At 44.7% G+C, this 16,748-nt stretch overlaps 1 protein-coding gene across 5 annotated transcripts in view; it reads right to left on the minus strand.

Annotated features, from left to right (window-relative positions):
* Nucleotides 1–16,748, minus strand: part of dlgap2a (discs, large (Drosophila) homolog-associated protein 2a) — a 127,896-nt gene that overhangs the window by 46,921 nt on the left and 64,227 nt on the right. For all 5 annotated transcript variants that reach the window (XM_046062044.1, XM_046062043.1, XM_046062041.1 and 2 more), the window contains one exon: nucleotides 15,032–16,170. In XM_046062044.1, the coding sequence (XP_045918000.1) occupies nucleotides 15,032–16,170 (1,139 nt within the window). The remainder of the gene's footprint in view (nucleotides 1–15,031; nucleotides 16,171–16,748) is intronic.

Raw genomic sequence — 16,748 nt, forward strand, 5'->3', positions numbered from 1 at the left:
GGCTGCTCGAAAAAGTCCATTAAGACACTTCAGCTGATCCAGAATGCTGCAGCACGTGTTCTGACAGGAACCAGGAAAAGAGATCATATTTCTCCTGTTTTAGCTTCTCTGCATTGGCTTCCAGTAAAATCCAGAATAGAATTTAAAATCATTCTTCTTACCTAGAAAGCTCTTAATGGTCAGGCACCATCTTATCTTAAAGAGCTCATAGTACCTTACTACCCCACCAGAGCACTGCGCTCCCAGAATACAGGGTTACTTGTGGTTCCTAGAGTCTCCAAAAGTAGAATGGGAGCCAGAGCGTTCAGCTATCAAGCTCCTCTCCTGCGGAACCAGGTTCCAGTTTGGGTTCAGGAGGCAGACACCATCTCCACATTTAAGAGTAGGCTTAAGACTTTCCTCTTTGATAAAGCTTATAGTTAGGGCTGGCTCAGGTGAGTCCTGAACTATCCCTTAGTTATGCTGCTATAGGCCTAGACTGCCGGGGGATTTCCCATGATGCACTGAGCTCCTCTCTCCTCTGCTTTCTCTCCCTCTGTATGCAACCTCATCCTATTATTGCATGTTACTAACACAACTTCTCCCCTTTCCGGTAGTCTTGTGCTTTCTCGTCCCTCTCCTCTCTCCTCCTATCACTTCCTGCAGGTGTTTCTGGGTCTTTTTTGCATTTCAGTAGAAGCAGCATTGTAGAATAACTTGATCTTGATGTTCACCTACACTCCAGCCGGTTCTATGTCTTAAAAAACAGAATTCCGAAGGGCTAACATGACAGAGTTGATGATTAACCTTAGCTCCAATGTGCCATTATATGGACGAGCAATTTCCTTATAGGCCAAAGTATGGTGGAGTCCAGTTGGAAATTATGCTCATTACTGTAAGTGCCATGTAACTTAAACCAACCTGCTAAACAATCTTTCAGTTTTTAGAGAAAAAATCAGTTCATGCAACATGATAGCTGATGCCACAACAGGAGTAACATCGTAAGTGCTAGCTAGGGATGGGGATGGGGATCGAGACCGAGACCCGGTTATATAGGATCAGGTTCCAAATTTCTCAAAACCATAACGGTCGGAGCTTATAAATACAGATAACTATCCAGTCTAGCTTGTGCTTTAATGCAGACGTTATTTCCCGAGAGTTAATTCATGTCATTTAAATCTGATTTAACTTGAAACGTGATGAATAAGAAAACTAATGTTATTAGTGCCGGCACCGAAACGCGGCCTTAAACGGGCCCGGGGCTACAGTGTACTGTTCAGGCTGCAGCCTCTGCCTGCTCTGTGTCAGCTCCTGCACACACACACACACAGCGGCCAGCAGGGGGAGAGGCCACGATGGGAAAAGTGTTGTGAAGGGGGTGTCAGTGCCAAATCCGTGTACCGCCTGCCAGAACAGTTCTGCACATGCGCAACAGTGGTTCTGTCAGTCAAAGAAGGTTAACGCAAATCTGCTTATTCAAAGTGATCCAACTAAATTTTTCAAATCAAGATAACAAAATGTTTTTTAATCACTGGAGATGATGTAATAGGAATATACTTAAGATATGAAAAACCTTCTTCAACAGTACATTTTTAATTTCTATTAATGACAAGAATCTAACAAAGTAGCAACACAATGGAGGCTAACCCTACAGCTGTGCACATCAGCCGTCAGCCGGTCGACATGCATATAATCGCTGACTTAGGTTTAAGCACACCCCCCTATGATGATTAGGTCAACTAATCGCCTTTTACACTAACAAAGCTAGCTACCTAGCCAGCTACTAGTGCTTATGGTCTAGACAGGGCGTCACATACAGACACGCCTGGGGACGTCTCATATGCACACCGAAGGGTACCTTTTGCATCAAATACTATGATCAAATAACAGCCTTTCTGAAAGCGTCGGTATTTGACGCTCTGAGATGAGAACAGACAACAACACGAGTAATTATGGACAGGTACATTTGTGGTAACCTTCTTTGACAGACAGGACCACTTTTGCGCATGTGCAGATAGGGATCCGGCAGGCAGCACGGATCACACCTAACGTTAACGTTAGCTTGACAATTATCCAAATGTTACAAACAAGCTAAATTGAAAGCTGCCTTTTTGTAACGTAAGTCTAACTGTTTAGCTTGGTATCTTAAAATATGGCAGACGGTTGAAAACTCAGCTGCTGGCTGAGACGAACCAGCTGCTCCTCTCTACCAGGTAAGGTTACCTGCTGGCAGTTAAATAACTGCAGAGAGAGGGGGAGGACAGGAGGACTGAAACGGATTGATTTCTTCATTCTTTGTAAACATCACTCAGTACTGTGGTGTCAGATATTGACTTCATCTATTGACTTTGCTGTTGTTAACATTAATTTTGCTGCTCTAGAAACAACATTCAGTTGTATTTAGAATATTATAACCAGGCAGCCAATATGCGCACTTCAATTATTTTTTTTATTTATGACAAGTGATATCATCATCTCAATATATAACAATGTTATTGCAGATTTTCCTCACATCGTACAGGCCTACCTCACGCCCTTGTTCGCTTCATTTCTCATTAGGTCAGTTGGTTGTTTGCTGGGATGGCTGAACACGAAAAGTGGTCAACGGCTTGGCTACATGTCACTACAGCCAAAGATAGTGCTAGTACATCAGACAGCAGTAACTGTGTCTGCTGTGTTAATGCTAATAAGTTAACAAGTTAAATATTATACATACACACACACACATATATATATATAAAATATGTCACAAAAGTGCATCATGATGAAGTACTGAAGTTCTGAAGAGATGCCCTGGCTTATGAATCTTGTTCTTGAGATTTAAGAAGTCATGATTGTTTTGTTACAGACCCCAATTTCTTTCACTTAGTGATATATTTAATAATTTCTTAAGTGAAATTTAAAATAATAATTCCCACAATAATTGTGAGTTAAATGGCAATATTGTGTTTTTAACACTAATTTGTTGTGACCAGATTAGTTTCAAAAGGTATCACTGAGTGTGTTTCAGGGTATACCATTTGGTTATCTTGAACATTTCATATGGAGCGGTGGTGCAGTGGTTAGCACTGTTGTAACACGCTCACAGCAAGAAGGTCGGGGTTCAAACCCTGGTTGCCCCGGCCTTGTCTTTAGGCGTGAGTGGTTGTTTGTCTATGTGTGGCCCTTCGATGGACTGGTGACCTGTCCAGGTTGTACCAGCACTTCCCAGTCCACCAGGCCACTGCTTGATGTCGTAAACAAGTCAGCACTATAAATTTGAGCTTGGCCTCATCCTGGATGAGGAATTAAGCGCTTCCAGAAAACGACAGAAGACAATGATGTCAAACATGTAAGTTGATGTGTAAAATGTATTTATTGTGAGAGCCTCCTTTGCACAGTTTGATTGGTAGCTATTTCTGTAGGTATATTTACTAATCACTAGTTGTTCATGATTATTTATTTTTAGTGAATATTGTCTCGTCTTCTACTGTCCTTTCACAGTTGGTTGAATCTGCACTGACCAAGAAACCTGGTGGAGGTCATATCATCAAGGTGAAGAAAGCTCTGACTGACTCCTCAGCAACAGAAGGTTAAAGGATAATCTCAGTATATTTATAGGTTTTGGTGTTGAAATGACTAGTATGTACAGAAAGTTTTAAATCAGTGCAGTAGATGGCTTCCCAGTGACACTCTTTGTTTTTAACAGGAAACTGAAGTCTCACACACACAATTCTCAATCTAAAATCTCGTGAGACACATTCAGCACAAACATACTCCGGCATCACAACTCTCTCTGAGGGGCTTATTTGGTCGACGAAAAATGACGAGACTAAAATGTAATTCATAAAATAAAAACCTTAAAGGGACTATATGTAAGTTTTTCAATGAAATTAATTAAATTTTCATTGCCTTATTGTCAGTGGGCTCAAAACTCACTTGAAGCACACGCCTGTTTTCTCTGTTGCTTGCATCAGCCACTATTCTGCTTTTAATGTGGGGACAGCCTCTATCGTACTACAGCGACAACACGGCAGCTAACGACATGCAGTCCACTAACACCATAAAACAGCCGGCTCACAGCAAAACACAGGCTCCACTTAAGTATACAAAACAACAATAAAGGTTTATGTGCTGAAACCCATCAGACCAAACAGGTTCAGATGATGTCGAGTAAAAACAAAGTGAGCATTAGTAAAGCTGAAGAAACACAGAGAAAGTCATGTTAGCTCGCTGGCTAACGCCGAGCAGTTGCTAATGTTATTTGGTTAAGTTGTAGCGCTTTCCACATTACTTCACCAACTGACGTGACCCATGTTACTTTCCTGTGTACCACTGTAGATTTAGCCTGCAAGAAAGGATGTAATGGTAAAAAGCAAATGTGGAGCGATTTGTTTACTAACGTTAGCATAGTGATGCAGCCAGGAGCAGCCAGCTAACGGTACATTAGCTCGACTAGACCTGCACTGCAACAAAACGGTGACAGCAACACAGAGGAAGAGCCATGCACTATCAATACAGTAAAGTTAATTACTGTGGTCTTATTATTATAGTGTGACACAATCCTGTTATAATATTCAGTCCAGCTCACTACCTGTTTCGTTATCAATACATGTAGCTGTGCTGACATTGCTGAGCCTCCGGTGAAAGATACGCAGATAGTAAGGATAGTTACTGAAAGCAGCAGGGGAGCTAACGCTGTAGTACGTCGGCTAAATGCAATAAATGTACCATGATCATGTAACGAGCATGGATTAGTTCAACCTGCAGCTGATAAAACTATTACCATAACGTTGCAGTAGGGATTTACCTGAGTTCCAGTATATTGTGTGAAGCTGTCTCCCTGCCTGTCTATAGCCGCTGTCACTCTGCCTGGCTGGCTGCGCTGAATGAAGTAACGTTACGGAGCCGGTACTGAGCTGCCTCTGACACGGGAATGTTGAAGTAACAGAGCCTGAACATGTCTGAGTGAAAAGCCACAGCCTGCATGCTGGTGTTCCTGCGTTTATTGCAGGATTTCTGTATGAAAGCGGTTGTGTTTCGAATTATGCTTGCTCATGAGCGAGCACGGGCACACACCTGGTAGCAATCTTAAAACCGCACCGCTAGTGGCCGCTGGAAACTCCATAATGCCCCTTTAATGAAATCTCTCTTTCTTTTTGTCAGTATAATGAGGAGACAAAATATTACAGGCCATATTTTCTCCCTCTAAATTTTCACTTGAACCGTGTTCATTCAGCAGTATTTCTTTCTTCCTGTAATTTCAATGCTGGCCAACTGGGGCGACGCCTGGTGCGTGAGGAAAAACGTTACTGTGGAGGATGCGAATTCTGGTGATGAACACAACATGCTAGGGAGAAAGAGGTGCTTAGATATCAGCTCCCCTAAAAGCATGATTTGTGATACTTCGGGGGTCTCTAAAATATTGACAGCATGCTTTATTGACATTAATCTCTATATTTCTCTATCATCATGTGGAGCATCAGACTTCATCCAGCCAGAGGGAACTATCACCTGACCGTACGCAGCGGGCCAGTCGCTCCGCGATTTCCTGTCCCTGGTCTGCCCCACTCCCTCTCCGGTACGGGTTGTGTCGCTTGTTCCACCGGCGCGCTATGAACGGTTCGGTTCCCTCTGGCTGGATGAATATTACGCATGATCCATGTAGGCCTACTACTGCACCTGGGTGCTCTCCGCAGCGCCACGCAACTTTATAAATTCTTCCATCTCACGGAGAAAAGAAAGGTCAGGTCACAAACATGGCAGCAGCTGTTGTGTGAAGTGTAATTGTAGCAAAATGGCTACATGTGATAATACAAATTATTATTATTATTATTATTATTATTATTATTATTATAAGACAAACATGCCTCATACTTTCACAGCCAACCCCAGGCCTACATGCTTGCAGCTATTAATGATTCAGCAGTAAGAATCAAATCCATCGGTTAAAACTTGCTCAAGGAGTCGGGTCGCGTGCCAAGCACCCGAAGGCTTGATCATCACCGCACAAGCTCAGCCGACTATGAGACTTGACCACAGAGGGGGAAAACGACAAAAATAAGGCTTAAACCAACTACATTCTGTGACTGGTTGGTGTCCAATAGTTGGTCCTAATCTTTAGTTTAGAAATCCCTGGTTTATTTAAACTCCATCTGCAACATAACTCACGATCATTCGTTCCCTCACTCCCTTAGAATTACTCTCCCTCCACAACACCAAACTGAAATTCCATTGAGCCTATTATCCTGATTTTGGTCTTACTGCATATTCTGTTCATTACATCCTGATTTGTTCCATGTTCGACTGTTATTCTTATATAATATTCCCATATTTACTCACACTGTTGTATTCCCTTTAGTTAGTCAATAAATTTCACCTTGATTATAGTGATTTGTGTGTGTGTGTACTGTTTAGCGTCCATGGTCCCTGTACAGAGGATTTGTCCTCAGATTTGAGACTGAGTAATTGATTAACTCAACAATTTTGCATATTTGAATCATTAATTACCAACGAATTAGCAGAATTTTTTTTTTTATTATTAAGCTATACTTAAGGTCCCTAAAGCCTTGAGCAGACAGCAAATCTTTAGGTGGTGCCCCTGGAAACGAGAGTATTGAATTCAATGTTCGATTATTAATATTCATAATTTATTAACAGTAGCCCATGTAGGTATGCTACAGCAATAAAAATGAGAACAAAGCTAACATTTGAATCATATCTCTATTTTGGTTAGAGCAGGTTGACCAAAATGCTAATCAAAATTATACTAATGAGTTAGAAAAGACTAAAATGATGGATAATGACTAAAACTACGTTTGATTTTCTTTTGACTAAAATCAGACTGAAATACCCAGACTTTTAGTCAATGAAAAATTTACTAAAAAATAGTATACAGTGGACTAATTATGACAAAAACTAACAAGGACATTTGACACAGGACTAAGACTAAAACTAAATTTTAAAATGGATGACAAAATTAACACTAATGTGCAGTTTAATAGCGTGCTAATGGAGCTGTCATACCTAAACAGAACTACAAACTAAACCTTGAGGATAAACGTTTTTATTTTTTAATAAATTGTATGGATTACATGGATGTTATGATGGTTGTTGTTCCCCCCTCCCTGCAAACATTAAAAGTTTTCGTTGTTTTAAATGTAAGCTGGACATGGTAAAGTAGAAAACTGTAAAACACTATAAAGTATTTTGATTTTTATTTCAAAGGACTCCAACAAGGTGTTTGGCAAGAATAACACTTACAGGTGAGTAAATATTAATATTATTTTACCACTTGCAGGAGTCAATGAAAAGGTTTAATTCTAATGAAGAGTGAATTAATAAGAGTAAATTATGAATAACAGTGGGTGTTATTTCTTTCTTAGTGTAGAACTTGATTTGCACTTGGTGTAGTGTTAAATATTAACTTTACACTAAATGTCCAGACTTAACTGCTGACTTTACTGTGTAGCTAACTTTGTAGTATAATAGAGAGTTAATTCACAGCTTCGAGAGTGAGGCCGCTGGCAGACCTGCTGATGTGGCTGACCAGCTTGAAAACAGGCAAGTTTCAACTGTTACATCCAGTGCTTGAAGTGAAAAAGTAGGTGCCAGTACTCCCCATTCACATGGAGGCTGGCTTGAAGCTTGAAGGAGCACATTAGCACAGTGGCATCCTGATACTACACTGCAGGAACCACAAACTGAAGGAGTAACTAGTATAAATTAGTGTGTTAGTATAATGTTATACCATTAAATAAAAAGTACACCGGTAATACACTTTAGGTTACACTTTATTTGGATAGTCTGCCTGCAGATAGTTTATAGAATATTTATAACATTTCAACACCTTATTAGTTGAGATTAAATAATTCACCTGTCTACGTTAACAAATAAAAACATTTTATGATCATGTTACACTACTGTGGCTAAGGTTTGATTAGGGCAAATGTAAGTGTTCAATATGATTTATATACTTGTTAGCTCACCTCCAAAAATTGTCTACATGGTGGTAAATCCTTAATTTGCTGATAACTACTGTCAATAATCATAACCATATTCATACAGAACAAGTTCAACATTTCTAATGTTTGCTGTAGTGTGTTAAACTTTTTCTTACTCTCCTGCCACATCCACACGGTGATTGGTCAGTTTATGACTTTATGAAAAGAATGTGTATCCAATCTTCTCCCTCCTCTGTCTCTGCTGACAGAGATTAGCAGGAAGACAAGAACGGGAACAGGTGAGCTGCACATAGTGCCTCTTGGGTAATGATGTTTATTTAGGGCCATATGCATTGTCCAGAGATCCTGATATGGAGAGGGCAGAAAGACCTGCAGCTTGTGAGAATTGCCAGTGTGCAGGAAAAAGACCCGGTAACGTTATGCTAAAGAGTAAAATATAGAGGTGCAGCAGTGAGTAGTGGCCCACTTCAAGCACTGCCAGTAGGGAGTAAAAGGCTAAGCTTCAGTGAACCAGTGAAGCAGCAGGGGTTGTAGCCAAGTCAGTGGTCTGGTCAATATTATATAGCTGCCACACAGACCACTGGTTGCTGCCACTAAGGGCGCTAAAGATAGTGTCTACAGCTCTACAGTAATAAATCTCTCTATCTTTGGTTATTGGCTACAAGAGCCAGTGTTATCACCATACAGTCTATGGTTATCACCTGTGAAGGAAAGTGTGGTGACTGATGATGACTTTTGAGTAAATCTTTTTATTTTCTTTTAATTCTAGAGGCCTTGGATCTTCACCTGCATTTCTGCCCTTTTTTTTCTTTTGAGCTGTGCTTATCAATATTTGCATTATGGGGCAGAGAAATATCAAACAAGCTGAAAAATAGACAGTGACCACCATGGCTGTTGGAATGGAATTAGCTTCTTTCATATGCAGCAGACAGGGAACACAGGCATTGATTGTCTGTTTTTTGGCCACCGATGTTCTCTAAATATCCACTCTCGGACTGAGACAAAAAAATGGACCAGGAATTTGTCCATGGTCAGCCCACTCTCTGGACAAACCATTGGTCAGGGTCTCTGGGTCTTTATGCATTCTTGAGAATTTTTTTACAAGTACAGTACATCACAAAATGAGCCATAAAAATACATTTTCAAAACTAGAGACACCTATCTAGCTCTCTTCAAGTAAAGTAATCACCACAGCTAAGCTATTGAGTACAATAAATAAATTATAGTGTACATGCAAGCCTAGTGGCTTTTCGGACCATGCATCTGTTATTTAAATGTTATATAATAATAATAAAATTTGGACCCACCAATTTGCTGGAGCCAGGCTAGACACATGGAATAAAACGAGACTACCCGTTGTTGTGGGGACAGCCTCCCTGATCCCCTCCTCACGCAGCCCTGGTCCCCCTCTCACTCTCCGCCTCACTGCCACCGAGAGGAACTACAATGTGGGGGACCGGGAGCTTCTGGCCATGAAATTGGCGTTGGAGGAGTGGAGAAACTGGCTGGAGGGAGCAGAACATCCGTTCCTGGTATGGACTGATCACAAGAACCTCGCCTACATTCAAACTGCCAAGAGGCTAAATTCCCGCCAAGCTCGATGGGCCCAGTTCTTCAACCAGTTCAATTTCACCCTCTCTTACTGGCCCGGATCCCGCAACACCAAACCCGATGCTCTCTCCCGGCTCCACTCCACCGACACCGACCTGTGTCGTCGCCTCCGTGGTCTGGGAAGTGGAATCCGCCGTACGCCGAGCCCAGTCCACCAATCCCGGCCCCGGCACCGGCCCCCAGAACCGCCTCTACGTCCCGTCGTGTGTGCGCTCCCAGGTCCTCCAGTGGGCGCATGCCTCCAAGTTCAGCTGCCACCCTGGGATGGCCCGCACCCTCTTTCTGCTTTGCCAACGGTTCTGGTGGCCCTCGATAGAGAAGGACTGTCGAGCCTTTGTGGCGGCTTGTGAGGTGTGCGCCCGCGCCAAACCCTCCCATCAACCGCCCGCCGGTCTGCTTCGCCCACTCCCAGTCCCCGGTCGTCCCTGGTCCCATATCGCCCTGGACTTTGTCACTGGTCTCCCCAGCTCAAACGGAAACACTACCATTCTCACTATCGTTGACCGCTTTTCTAAGTCTGCCCGCTTCATTCCCCTACCCAAACTCCCCTCCTCTCTGGAAACGGCCCGCCTGCTTATCGACCACGTCTTCCGCCTCCATGGAATCCCTCTGGACATTGTCTCAGACCGGGGACCCCAGTTCACATCCCAGGTCTGGAAATCCTTCTGCCGTGCCTTTGGTTCCACTGCCAGTTTCTCCTCAGGCTATCACCCCCAAACCAACGGACAGACCGAGCGGGCCAACCAGGACCTGGGGGCGGCACTCAGGTGCGTGGTGTACCACAGCCCCACCTCCTGGAGTTCCTACATCCCCTGGATTGAGTACGCTCACAACTCCCAGGTCAGCGCTGCCACTGGTATGTCCCCCTTCATGTACGCCTTGGGTTACCAGCCCCCCCGTTCCCGTCCCTGGAGGAGGAGGTGGCAGTCCCCTCTGTACAGGCCCACCTCAGGCGTTGCCGCCGGATCTGGAGGGAGGCCAGGGCCCCCCTTCTCCGCACCGCGGCCCGCAACCGCCAGCTGGCAGACTGCCACCGGGCCCCTGCACCCACCTACCGGCCTGGGCAGCGAGTCTGGCTCTCCTTCAGGGACCTTCCCCTGCAGGTCCCTTCCAAAAAGCTCGCCCCCTGATTCATCGGCCCCTATCCCATTGAGGCCATCGTTAACCCCTCGCAGTATGCTTAACCCTCCCGTCTCAACTGAAAGTCCACCCTGTTTTCCACGTCTCCAGAATCAAGCCTGTCGCCACCAGCTCCCTCTCCGTACCAGCGGCAGCGCCTCCCCCTCCACGGATGATTGATGGTCACCCCGCCTACACGGTGCGCTGGCTCCTGGACGTGCGGCATAGAGGTCGGGGGTACCGCTACCTGGGGGACTGGGCCGGTTACGGCCCGGAGGAGCGCTCCTGGGTTCCCTCCAGCCAGATCCTGGATGTCCGTTGAGGGGGGGCCCTGTTGAGGTGACGGTGACAACCCGGCTGACGGTGAGTGCCCTGGTTTCCTTTTTTTCCCCCGCTTTATTTCGCTCTGCCTGCCTCCCTGTGTTCTCCTCCTCTCTCCCTCTGCTCCTGAGCCCAGCCAACTACCCGCACCTGCACCTCATCAGCCACCTCGTCAGCCTGCCACACCTGCCTGTAATCAACCTCATTCCTGCCTGTATTTTTTATGTTTTTTTCTCCACACCATCCTCGCTTGATCGTCATTGCTTGTTCTGATGTGGAGTGTATGACTGATTGATATAGCCAATCATATTAAAACGGGCCTGCCCCACCCCTGTCTGGGTCAGTAACCACGCATTATGGGCCAGTCGATCGAGGAACATACCAATAGATTTTCAGTGGTTTATTTGCCCAGTTGCCCAGCGGCCCACAGGGGAAACTCCCGGTACTCTGCCCTTGCCACTTAGCTCTGTTCTGGTCACTACCAACTCCTCAAAACAAATATCTGGCTCCTTAGCCTGCTAGATGTTTGACTTTCTTCACCAGCTGCTCTAGCTTTGTCCATCTGCTGGGAAGATACAGTACAGTTGGCTTTTTTTCTAGAAATGGCTGCCTATGGGAAATTGATGAGAGCTGTTCAAACTTGACCCTACAGTAAACTATAAACAGGTATAACAGATGGAAGAGAACACACCAAAAAGAAAATAAACATTTAACACCTCCACGATCTCCAAACTCAGACCACGAGACACTACAAGGTATCTGCTAGACTGTGTTTAAACCAAATGGCAAGAAATGTGTTTAGCTGTGCTAAAAGATTCCGTGAAGAACTATTGACAAGAAAATGCTACTTAGTACTTCTATTAATTTGTATTAAACCCTCTAAAAATTTGGACGCTGTCATAGTTGGTCATTATTATAGATTTGATCTGGGGATGCACAGAAAAAGGATATTGGAGAATGTGCTTAACAGTTCACAATTTAATTGTTATAGGCTGACAACCTCCTTGTAGAATCAAAGGACACTGAAGGTTTGAGATAATAAAACACAAATACAAGCAGATGCTTGCCGACACGGTGGTAACTACAAAGCCACACTGTCGCCTCAAGTAACAGAGATGAGTAACATTTAACTACAAACTGCTGTCTGATCCTGGGGTTCCTTAGACAAAATCTTACTAACTAGTGGTTCATGGCCTGATAGCTACCTGGGAACCCCTTCATGAAAAAGTTAGGGAACCCCTCTGTGTGTGTAGGTGGTGTTAATGTAGCTTTCAGTTACAGTGGCAGTTTTTTTTTCTGCTGCTTTGCACTTCCCTTTTGTAATTTAATCAGCAGCCTTTCTGCGTCTCAAGCTCCACCTTTGGCAAGCCAACATGGCAATTAATTGGCTTATTAAATCCCTCCGCAATGCCCTATCAGCAAAACTATCAAAGACTAATCCTCCCTTTGTACTACAATAGTGTATGCAGGGATAGAGCAGAGTCGCATTTGCTGGAGCAGCTGACTTAATCAGGACTGAGAGTTGTCAGTAAGACAAAGTTATTGTGCTGTGAAGGCTGGGTGCAAGTAAGAGGCATGGATTACAGCTGTTACTGCAGTCCAGGTGTATTTACATGCCTAATTTGGAAAGTGTGTGTGTGTGAGAGAGAGCCAGGGAGATATGGTGCACCAAACACAGCATACTGTGTATGCACAAAATGCAGAATTTGAAATCCATCCAGGTGAGCCTGTTACCAAGAGTAGAAGAATGTTTTGCCTCAATCACCTCCTTTCATTAAAAACAAGCTTGCAGTCAAACCCACAGACATCCTGAAAACTGTGTGTGTGTGTGAGTAGGTGTGTGTAGGTGTGTATGTGTGCCTTGGGGAGGGCTAATTGAAGCTAATTTGTAGCTTTACAATGACTTAGCTTAGCTAACTTAATGACTGTCAGGTCTGATTCCCCAACATTGTCATTTCAGAGAAAGAGCAGCCAATATTATCTATCTCTCTCTTACCCAATGCCCAGTTCGCACATGTGCTAACTCACAAAGATTTGCACACAAAGATTCACACACACCTGCTGCACACCAATTAACATACTTCAGTCCCGCACACCTTTTTATTTGCTGTGTCATACTTTTACAACACTTTAGAAGTTTTCCGTTCCCTCTGTCGTCAACCAAGGATGCAAACAAGGTGACTAGCACATCATCAAACCATCTGGTATGTGATAAACAGAAAAAAAAACACACCCACACACACTCTCAGTAACACATGGACAGACATTCAGTACACCCACTCTCTCTCGATACAGTTTATGTTGTTACCGTTCAGACAGTTGTGGGTAATCCCAATTCAGTAGCAGCAGGAAGTGAAAACTTCTCAATGTGACCCCCCTGTGTGTGGAAAGGATCATTCCTGACTATTGGCTCTATCTCTCTGCCTGACTGCTCCTGTTGATGAGCAACAACCGTAGCCATGGGGAGCAAAAACTGCCATCTCTTTTGCCGTTTCCTCCCCTCTGATTCCTGGAGTGTCTTTAACGCAGCCACAGAGGCAAAGACCTCGGTAGTGTGCATCTTCAACTTTCTCTCCCTCTCTCCTTCGAAACATCTTCCAGCTCTCTGAGAGGGCATTGATTCTTCTCCAGGGAGGGAAGATGTGTCACCCTGCACGGATTGGATTGATAACGCTGGGCTAAATATAGCCCTGCGGCAGGCAGGACGGTAGAGGATATTTTTAGATGTGTTTATAGTGCCGCGACTCGGACACTACCTCAGCTGAATGACCAAATGGAAGTAAGGAAGGGGTGGGGGGTACTGTGACTCTCTCATTGAGAGATTACTGCACTTAGTGGGATTGTCAAAAAATCTGAGTGGATGAGTGCACTGTCTGTCCAGTTCAAAATGATCATCAGTTATGTTTAAAAATATGCTAGTCAAAATTAGTCCTCTAAAACATTTTCTGTTGACGTAAGCTTAGATTGAGTGGTTTCTTTGGCTCCATTGGCTGATTTGAGTAATGTATTGGCTTTCCGTTTACAACAGTCTCTAATCCATACAGCACACTCTCTGCTTAGAGCACTCTGAGAGTCTCACAGTCCTCTCTCCCAATGTGCTGAAGTGCTCACTTTATTTCGGCTGCAGGCGGTACTTACATGATGCTATCGGATATCACAATGTTGTATATTGAGCAGCATTGTTACAGAATCTATTTTTCCCCGCTTTTGCAATTTAGATTTAATAAGCATGCTTTCTTTTTATTTTTCTCTTTCATATACCCTTCAGCGTACATAAAAAAAATAAAACACGAGACACTTCTGTGTAAAGTGCTGACTCTCTCTGAATTGATCCCAGAGGTGCTGTGGGGTCTCTCACAGAGGCGATCATGGGCCTGAGCTAAATGCTAACACTTTACAGAACTGAAACCTATGCAAAATCGAAGCAAATAACCACATTGATCTCTGATCTTTTATTCTCATATTGCCAAAGCTTCCCCTCCAGCGCAGATCATTTACGGAGTTAATTGATTTGTCCTGCTGTGCGAGCCCTTTCTGTTGCCAGCCACATGCTGAGCCATAGGACATGTTCACATTGTAATATCCAGGGCAGCAACAAACAAAACAGTGTCTTTTAGATCAATCAGAAATCCAGCTGAGATGAACAGATCTTTGCTTCCTTGTCTATTCAACGGCGATGCCTGTAGAAAAAGAATGCTTTGTCGTGTACAACACAGACTTAAGTTTTGGAACAGATGTTTCTCTCTGTGCTGCAGTGCCTCACTTCCCCTTCTTGTGAATTTTACATTATGGTGAATCATTTCTTCAATTGCTTGTCTTCATCTTGTGCCTCCATCCAAATCACCATATTCTCCTTTCACCAAAACCACCCAAATACCCATCATCTAGCCATGCACGGTTTCTCCAATCAAATGGCATCAAAAATAATGTGCACGCAGGTTTTTATGATGGGTGAAATTAGCAGCTGTAGTGTTTGACTAGAAAACATGCATAACCATGTGTATTACCGCTTGAGAGACACAACCCTATTGACACATGGCCAAATAAGCCAAACTCACCTGTAGATAGTGACAGGGCCTGAGGTTGGGCTTGAGGTCAGTGGGCGTCATGGGCTTTTCCAGGTTGAGAGAGGACTTCCTGTAGGCCTCCTTGGCTTGGCTGACCGTTAGCGTTGACCAGGAGCTCCTCTTCATGAACTTTCCCTCTGGTGCCATGCTTATGCTCTCGCAGGCTGAGCACTTGACATCGTTGTTACTCTTGGATGTCTTCAGCGACAGGTCTCCAGCCAGGTGGCCATGCATTGAGTCAGGGTAGCAGTGGCTGATGTGGTCCATAGGATGCCGTGACATGACGCTGGGTGTTCTGTATGTGCTGTCACTATCCAGGTTGTCATCCGAACTCCACCAGCCTCCCGAGCGCTGCTTGCCGCTACCGTCAGATTTGCGTTCTTTGCTCTTGCTGCGTTTGCTGTGTTTGTGGTGGCCTTGGTGGTGGTGATGGTGGTGGTGAGAGTTGTCCCGGTGCGAGTCGCTTTTGGTACCGTTCATTTTGGAGGAACCTTCTAGAGAGTGTGACTTTGTGAAGAGCTTTTGTACCGAATGGACTAAGTGACGTATTCGCCCAGGGCTTTCATTACGCTGCTCTGTAGTTGTGGTTGTGGTGGAGGTGCGTTGGTATTGCAGTGTGTGGAAGCCATCCCGGTGCAGCGGCATCTGCTTCTCAAATTGGTCCAGGAGGTTTGCTGGGATTCGGTTCATTTTGCCACTGCCACCGTGCGAGGATGAGCCACCGTCCTCTCTGGATTCCCTGCCACCAGAAGTGTTGCCACCGCTGTCCCGCGAGGCGCTGCCGTAGTGCATGCGGGGGAAAGTGCTACTAGAGATGGAGTGGTCAGTGGCCGACATGGACACTGGCATCACCATGCACTCAGAGTGGATGGAGCTCCGTGGGGAGCAGCGGTGGTGACTCTCAAGGGGACAGCTTTCAGTGGGGCTGAGGAGGTAGGAGGGGGGGCGTGAGTTGCCATGGTGGAGGTGATGATCCAGGGAATGGTCGCATTCAGCCAAGCCGCAGGTGTGGGCTGAGGTGAGTTGGAGCTGGGCAGGGCGGCCGCCAGAGAGACCCTTCATGTTCCTGGGTGGAGGGGAGTAGCTGTCCTCATCGAAGTATTGCGAGGGCGACCATGAATACTGCTGGTCTGAAAGAGAGAGAGAGAATATTAAATCACACCCAAAGAAAAACACATTTTCCCAGAAAAAGAAATGCATTTCACACTTAATGATGAGGGGGAAAAAGCCTAGTACCAAATGACATGTCCTCCAATAGGTCATTATTCACCATACTCTCACTCTCCACATCTACTTCAACTACAAAGGACACTCAAAAAAACTCAAAAGGTAGCACATCCAAAATGTGGAAGTGAAATCCACAAACAAAATCTCAGTTGTCCTATTTTTCCCCTTCTCTTCAGGTCTGTGGCATACTGCGAGAGAGACAGAGAAAAAAAAAAGAGAGAATGAAAGAACGAGAAAGGCAGGAGACAGGTAGGAGCTCGCACTGCCATTTATCCAATGCAAAGTGAAATAATAGCCTATCACTCCATGGTGCTGGTGTCATCCGTCAAAGCCCTGAGGAGAGCGCTGTGAGGCGTACGGCCAGATAGGCGTCCTTGGGAGACAATCACGAAATGCACCTTCTCTTTCTGTTGGCCATGTATTCTTAGATTAAAACCCAATTCTGAGTGATTGGTTACCAAGGGTAGACGTCCCACCACTC

Source organism: Micropterus dolomieu, linkage group LG11 (genome assembly GCF_021292245.1).
Source record: "Micropterus dolomieu isolate WLL.071019.BEF.003 ecotype Adirondacks linkage group LG11, ASM2129224v1, whole genome shotgun sequence".
In the NCBI taxonomy this organism is placed as follows: Eukaryota; Metazoa; Chordata; class Actinopteri; order Centrarchiformes; family Centrarchidae; genus Micropterus; species Micropterus dolomieu.